The following is an 8,064-nucleotide window of genomic DNA, read 5'->3' as shown; positions in this document are numbered from 1 at the left end:
TCAGTAAAGATATTAAAAAGGACTGGGCCCAACACTGATCCCTGGGGGACACCACTAGTGACCGGCCACCAACTGGATGCAGCCCCGTTCACCACCACTCTCTGGGCCCAGCCCCCCAGCCAGTTCCTAACCCAGCACAGAGTGCCCCTGTCCAAGCCGTGGGCTGCCAGCTTTTTCAGGAGAATGCTGTGGGAGATGGTGTCAAAGGCTTTGCTGAAGTTCAGGTAGACACATCCACAGCCTTCCTCTCATCCACCAGGCGGGTCACCTGATCATAAAAGGAGATCAGGTTGGTCAGACAGGACCTGACCTTCCTAAACCTGTGCTGGCTGGGTCTGATCCCTTGTCCATCCTGTAGGTGCTGTGTGATTGCACTGAGGATGATCTGCTCCATAACCTTGCCAGGCACTGAGGTCAGGCTGACGGGCCTGTAGTTTCCCGGGTCCTCCTTCTGGCCCTTTTTGTGGATTGGCATGACATTTGCCAACTTCCAATCATCTGGGTAGATGATGGACAGCGGCTTGGCGAGCTCCTCTGCTAGCTCCCTCATCACCCTAGGGTGGATCCCATCTGGTCCCATAGTCTTGTGGGGATCCAGGTGGCTCAGCAGGTTGCTAACTGTTTCCTCCTGGATTACAGGGGGGCTGTTCAGCTTCTTATCTCTTTCTACAAGCTCCAGAAGCCAGCTGTCCTCAGGACAATCTGTCTTACTGTTGAAAACTGAGGTAAAGAAAGTGTTAAATACCTCAGCCTTTTGGTCATCTTTGATAACTATATTCCCGCCCATGTCCAGTAAAGAATGGAGGTTATCCTTTTGCTTTATCCTGGAGTGATTGTATTTTTACTTTTTTGCAGATAGAGAGAGGAAAACTTCATGGCTGTATTGATGTTGGACTTTCTGTCATGTCTGTAAAGAAATCAACAAAATGTATAGATTTGGATACAGAAGAGCAGATATACCATCTGAAGGTGGGTCTTCAAGATTGTTATAACCTTGTTCCCAAATTAATAACAGTAGCTGTGTATGACGAAGCCCTTTTGTTGCTTTTTTTGATAGCAAGAGGTCTGTTAGTTACACTAATAACTTGGTAGTCTCAGTGGATTACTTTACACTTGTAACTTGAGAGGCATTATCATTCTGTTTCGGAGTCCAGAATCAGTAACACTGTTCTGAACAGAAACCTTGAAGATGCTTCATGTTTAGCAGCACTCTTTTCACCTAGCACTTTTTTCACTTGTTGCACAAGTGCTTTTATTTTCAGTAGTTGTATCTTTGTCTTATCTATAGGAAGTATTTTCCATGGTCAAGTATGGGGATTTATCTATCCTTGTGGAATAAATAGTTTTAAAATACATCACCAAAATCAAGTTTCTGTTTTCTTTGACCTAACTTTAACAATGGCAATTAAAAAATGACAAATTTAATGTGTGGGGTTTTATTTACATTGTAGGGGTTTTTATGTATAAGTTGCTAATTATTGTGTTCTGCATTGGAACTCATAACTACTAACTGTAGTTTCTCTTTTTCCTGACTTTATCCTGTGATTTTCTGTCATTCTTAAGCTCATACAGTATGCATTTTTAATAGGACCGTCCTTAGAAAAACTCTTCTGATAGTTTGCTAATAAAGGCCAACCAGGCTACTTGTCCAAGGAACACAAAATACCTTAGTATCTCTGTAAGTGATTTTTGAATGTGAATGTTATAAAACCTGAAATTTTGTGTAGGTGAAATCTCAGGAGCTGTTTGATGAATGGGTAGCAAAACTTCGTCATCACAGAATGTACCGTCAGAATGAAATCTCCATGTTTCCTCATGACACCAATAATATTTTCTTCCCTGTGTCTACTACTACGGATTCTGTCCCTGGTTTCTGTGATTCTGCTTCAGGTAGAAAGGTAATAGTTATTATTTATAAATAATGAGCTTTCATGGTGAATTAAATTAGTCTGATTTGTGTTTATTAAATAAAGAGCATAATGGAAGTTTGTGGTGGCATTTAAGTTATGTTCTAAAATGTCAAGAGAAAAATTAAATTATTTATTGATTTACTCCTAAGCAGTTTTCTTTATGATGCTGTTAAATTTTATAATAATGTTTCATTGTTTTAATCCAGTAAATTATATTTTTATTTTATATTCTTATATATATTACAGACAAATGTATTTTATATTGACTTTCAAGACTGTATATTGAGTTAGAATCCTCATAATTTTTGAGACATATGTCAGTATTTGTATGATATGTGCTGGTGAATATTAGTCTAGGTCACAGAAGAGCACTCAGCTAGGTATTTTTTTCCCTTTAGCATTTTGCCATATATCCTTTAGCTAATAAACCCTCTGCCCTTTTACATTAATGAAGCTGGCTACTTAGCTGGGAATTATACAAGAATCCATCACCTGGGGCCACTACTTATATTTGAATTTATATTTTATATATTTTATATATTTAAATTTATATTTAAATACCCACCCACCACGCTGTGGGTGGGCATGGGATCTGAATGGGTCCAGCTGACAGTGTACTTGTCTTTTAGTAGAGTCTGTGACTGATAGTTTCACAAATGACTTGACAAATGTTTAGTCCAACACCATAAATGACATTTTTGATGCAGCTTCATGGAAGAGTGTGTGTGTTCTGTGTCTGGACACAGTCTCTGTGCCTTCAGCTGTCTATACATTAACTGGCTGACTTTCACCCAAAGAAGTTCTTCTGCTCCAATGTAGAACCACTGGTGTCTTTTGTGACTCACATCTGTACTGTTTTACTTACTACAACTGAAATGACGCTCTGTTTCTGTCAGCTCCAGAGTGTCTCCTAAGTACCAACCAACTCTTGTTATCCTGCTGTCTAAGGTTTTCTTTTCCCTGGGATAATTGCTGTATGATCTGAATGGGCTTGTTCCTCAGCACCTGTAGTTCATCACTTTATCCTGTAACTGAGTATGAGTTTTAGCAAACACGAACATGTGCCTGAACAGCTTTTTGCTCAGGGTTGAGAGGGAGGGGATCTGTGTGAGCAGGCAGCTGAAAGAACAATAACTCACCCTGCAGTAACAAGGCCGTTCTGCAAAGAATTGTTTGCACGTATTTTGTGGTGCCAGCAGCTCTGTGGCTCTGACAGCCTGCTCTTCTGAGGCTATGTCTGCAGGGAAATGGCAAATCTCCTGTGTCCATTTAGTTGTTTTCTCCCAAAAGACAGCAGGGATAGAAGTGAGGAAGAATATCAAGGGCAGAAGTGGAACATTTGCAAAGTCCATGATATATTTATGCCGGTGTTTTCAAAGAAGAAAAAAAAAAAGAAAAAACCCCAGAATCCATGTGACCAGCATATCTAAAATCTATGCTTACTGCAAGGAAACTAACCATTTCTTCTTTGGCATGAAAGACTTAATTCAGAGTATTAATCCAGATTTTCACTGCAAAGAAGCCCTACTTATTTTCATGTGAAAAATAGAAGGGGATAGTTCTTAAGCTGCAGTTAATCACCTTAGCTCTGCTGAAGCTAAATGGAACTCTGCCAATTTACACCAGCCCTAGCTGGATGTTAATTGATATCAATCCAGCAGTAAGATTATTTTGAGAAAAATATAACGTGTGAACTTCGAGTTGTATTTTATTTGCTTTTAGAAACACCTGATCGGTTTTCACTTTTTTTTTTTATTGTGTGTATCTACATATGTCTATGTGGAATGCTTGTATTCTAAAGCTTAACCATGCTAATCCAAAGCAAAACTATGTGAACTGGAGCTACACAAGCTCTTACCTGTTTGTGTATTGGTGTTTGGCAATGCCTATTTCCTTCTTTCCTCCTGCTCATGTCCCTTATGTTTATGAGTTCTGGAGAAGTTGGTTATGTGAGATAGATTTCTGAAGAGATAAATATGGAATTTGTTCACAAAATGCCAATGCAATTCCTCATCTTTAAATTCAGTTTACTTGTGCTTTTAAAGGTGCTGAGATTATTATTTGGGTGTACATATATATATGACTAAAGCTCATACAGCTTTATGTAGGAATAAAACAGTCAAACTGCATAGATTAATTTTAAAATAAGTGTGCTTATTGGTGCTTACTGCTATTGCATACTGACACAGTACTGAATGATGTCACATGGATAGTGCATTTTATTTTATTCTGCAACTCATGTTGGAGGTTATATTGTAAATTTAAAAAGACCATCTAAGAAGACTGCAACAGACTGAGAGGTAGATGATGTTTCTTAGGAATAGATTTAAAAACTAGTACTACCAGAGCTTTGATATAAGATGAGCAGGACGTAACTAAGTTTGTAAATAGTATGCTTCAGAGAAGAGCCAAACAATTTAGTCAGCTTTTCTTATAACCAGTAAACTGGTTGTGTAATGGCACTTAAGGTGAAACATTTTAAAACTGATTTTAAACAAGATGTTGACAAAGCATGTAATTTGTGCCACTTCCTGATGTAGGTATTATTGAAAATGAAAGGTTTAGTAGGGTGTACAAATAATTTAAGCATTTGAATGGCTATTATTTGTAGTTACATTACAGAAGAAAACAGCATTATAGGCCACGATCAACTGGTAGTAGTACTGGGCAGAAATTTCTTCACATTGGAAACTATTTAATTGTACTGCTCAGTTAGCTCTTACACAGAATTTACAGCATCATCTGTACCACACGTGGTAGTGGACATTGCTGAAATTGAGCTAAGTTTGAAGATGTGTACAGAGATGTTGTAAAAGGGTAGTATTTACCCAGATGAGGTGTGTGATCATACCTGTATGAAGGCCTGTTGAGCCAAATGCGTGCTGAAGTCATACAACTTTGAGTAAAATTTTGAAATAATATCTAGTGCATCTTGCTTTTACCCTGAAAAATAGCTTTAACAAACACGTGCATGGTACATTTAAGTTACTTCTGGGGCTTCTTTGGGGACCATGTAGGAGGAACAGAATGTCCAAATTTGATCCTGCTCAGATATGGTACTTTAATTGTATTAAGTTGACCTAATTTATGCAGAACTTTACCCTTCCTCAAAATTTAGTTTTCAGCAAATTTTGTCATTCCTTTAGTATTTCTACTGCTTGTAGGCAGCAATTATGTTAGATAACCTGCCATTATGCTCAATGACTGTATACCTAGTCTAGATCATACACTTTTTTCCCTTCATGTAATTGATGTCTTTGGCTGTGATCATGAAACTCGACTGTTGATTGTCAAAATTTGTGTATATAACATTAAAATAATGTTTGTTAATAATTCGCTTGGTTTTGGTTTTTTTGAACAGACAGGCAGCTTGACCAAACAAAATTCAATGTCAGCTGGAGGTAACTTGTCATTTTCCTTTTCAAGTAATGAGTCCAGGATTTCCTCTTGGCTACAGTCTTCTGAAGAGATGGAAAAATGCTCAAGAGGTAATGATATTTGAAGGAAAGTGAAAGTAGCCTAATATTTCCCCTAGTTTTTCTTAACAACAAAAGTATTATACCGTAAGTCATCATTACTGTTAAAAGTTTTCTCTCAAACTGGAGGGAGGAAAGAGGTGGTCATTGATTAGTGGCTACTCAGTTGTTTGCAAAAGGACTAGTAATTTTGGATGTGGATGTATCAGTTGTGGACACCTCTTCAAGAAACCTATATATTTCAATACATTTTCTTTTGTACAGGAGAATCACATTCAGTCGTAAGATTTGAACTTCCTTAGGCTGGGTATTCAAAAAAGGGAAGCATCAAAATCTAATAATTTAAAAAGTATTAATTCTTTGTACTTCAGAGTCACCTTCTGCTTTCATTCTTTCCTAAGAGCAAGAAGATCTTTCTCATGCTGTTAGTGTCTGTGTGATATTTATTTGTTATATTTCTGCCTACACTGAACTTCATCTCAAATATAGAAGAGCCTCACCTCTAGCTCTGAATGTACTTGAAGACTGTGTCATTGTTACCCTCACCATTAGGAGCTTTGACAAGTCCCAAATTGCAGTAATTATCACATTATTCTCATTTTTCTGCAACCAACTGGGAAAAAATATCATGATCATTACACATACTATATAGATGCATTTCACTATTTTGAATTTAAACCTGAAGATAGTACCCAATCTTTTTATCCAGCAGTCTAATACTGTGCTTTTACTCAGTGAATAACTTAGGCTAGGTACAATCAAAATAGGACTAACCTACAAAGAAAAAAAATTGTCAGTGTGTCTGTTACTTTAGGGCAACTGAAAATATTCTTTTGTTCTAAACAGACCTCTCCAACTGTCACACATATTTACTGGAAATGAACCAGCTGTTACAGAGCATGGATGTTCTTCACAGGACGTATTCAGCGCCTGCTATAAATGCTATGCAGGTTTGTTGTTTAGAAACAAAAGCAAAAAGCATATTCCCTTACAATTCAAAAAACCAACCCTAATCCTAAAGAATCAAGTTATTTCTTCCTTAGCTCTGTTAGATATATGGCAATCTGTATTGTTTTTTGTCCTGTGTGTTGTTAAAAGGTTGGACCTTTTGAAAGCCCAAAGAAGGAAAAGAGAACACACAGGAGGTGGCGATCCAGAGTTGTTGGGAAAGAAGCTAAAGGAACGTTACAGGTAACTTCAGTCCTTCCAGGGGCTCATCTTCCTCCAAACCTTATTGATCACTTCTTGGCATGACCTGTTTAGGAAATACGAATCCTTTCCAAGTAGTGTCCTGCGCTAGCTCATTTTAAGTGGTAATATACCTGACAAAACACAAATATATTGTCCTTGATATCTGCAATAGGATCTGTCCTGTTACCTTCAGGAGACTGGCCATGTTTTTTTTACCCATGTTTTCAGTCTGTGTCCAATATGGGGGGCTGTGCTGGTGGGTTTTTTTAATCAGTACAGATTTTTAAAATTCTCTAGATAGTTTTGTACACATTTGCATCCAGAGGCCATGTGATTAGATACTTACAGGTGGGGGGAATAATACAGCATATGTTACAACTCTCAGTGGACTTGGTTTTTTGAGTTTTGCCAATTATCCCATTATGGTATATTGGGCAAAGCTGTAGCTCTGGTTTCATTTGCCAGGTGTCATCCATTCCAAGCTTACTGGTAATTGACAGTAATTATTTCATTTTTTTGTCTCCAACATGTAACCCAGGTGGGTACAATAAAACAAAATTTTCTTTACAGTTTATAAAAATATCACAAATTACCATCCTCCTTACAGGTGCCTTCAGTATTTTCTGCCCCTATGAGACTGCATGCTTCCAATCCAAACTTATCTACAATAGATTTTGTAGAGGAGAAAAATTACTCTGATGGCTCTGAAACATCATCAGAATTTACAAAAATGCAAGAGGACTTATTTCAAGTTGCACATAAAGGTAAATGAAATTGTCTTCCGTATATGGTTTTATATCATCACAACTTAAATAACGGTGTGACTTCTGAGAATGCTTCCTGTTTAATGTTTAGAAAATGCAGAAAACACCCTTTAATTTCCTTTAGGAATTGCAAATGTTGAACTTGTGGGTCACTTAAAAAAGGTGGCTTAATCATCATTTTTGATTTTTTTTTTTAATTAATAGAGGACAGCCCTTTGTCTTCTGTGCTAAAAACCTAGCTGTTTGTTCGTGGTTTTTTTTTTTTTTTTTTGGCCAAGAGGTAAAATACCTAAAATCAATTGCTAGAAACACAACAGAGGATTATACTCTTTTTGTGTTAGAAACACAACAGAAGATTATACTCTTTTGTGTTTGCACGCATATGTGTTCATATGAGCACACGTATGTTTCTATATTCGGTGTGCTTCACTGTATTTCAGAGTCAACATTTGTTGATGATGCAAGGGTTGCTATGGTAGTAACCTATTTTTAGTGAATAAGAAGAGTAAAATCATGCAAAGCAGCCAGAAGGGGAGCTTGACTAGAAATATTTCTTCCCTCAAAATCATTTTTCATTAGCAGTGCTTTGCTCCATCACCCTCGCACCAGAAGCATTTTTATTATTTAAGTGATCTTGATGAGGAAGGCACTTAAGCATTTATAGCTGAAAGGCTTTTGGAAGTATTGGCTTTGTCCCCTTTGGCACACTATAATGGTTGATGT

At 37.3% G+C, this 8,064-nt stretch overlaps 1 protein-coding gene across 1 annotated transcript in view; it reads left to right on the top strand.

Annotated features, from left to right (window-relative positions):
• The window catches only part of OSBPL3 (oxysterol binding protein like 3), a 79,792-nt gene that overhangs the window by 45,278 nt on the left and 26,450 nt on the right, over positions 1-8,064 (top strand). The window contains exons 5-10 of the mRNA XM_017823906.1: positions 794-969; positions 1,728-1,898; positions 5,272-5,398; positions 6,233-6,336; positions 6,485-6,577; positions 7,185-7,341. Of these exons, the coding sequence (XP_017679395.1) occupies positions 794-969; positions 1,728-1,898; positions 5,272-5,398; positions 6,233-6,336; positions 6,485-6,577; positions 7,185-7,341 (828 nt within the window). The remainder of the gene's footprint in view (positions 1-793; positions 970-1,727; positions 1,899-5,271; positions 5,399-6,232; positions 6,337-6,484; positions 6,578-7,184; positions 7,342-8,064) is intronic.

The sequence above is a fragment of the Lepidothrix coronata genome, unplaced genomic scaffold (assembly GCF_001604755.1).
Source record: "Lepidothrix coronata isolate B3197 unplaced genomic scaffold, Lepidothrix_coronata-1.0 Scaffold106, whole genome shotgun sequence".
NCBI lineage: Eukaryota > Metazoa > Chordata > Aves > Passeriformes > Pipridae > Lepidothrix > Lepidothrix coronata.
The sequence above is the reverse complement of the archived record's forward strand: the minus strand, read 5'-3'. Positions and strand labels throughout refer to the sequence as shown.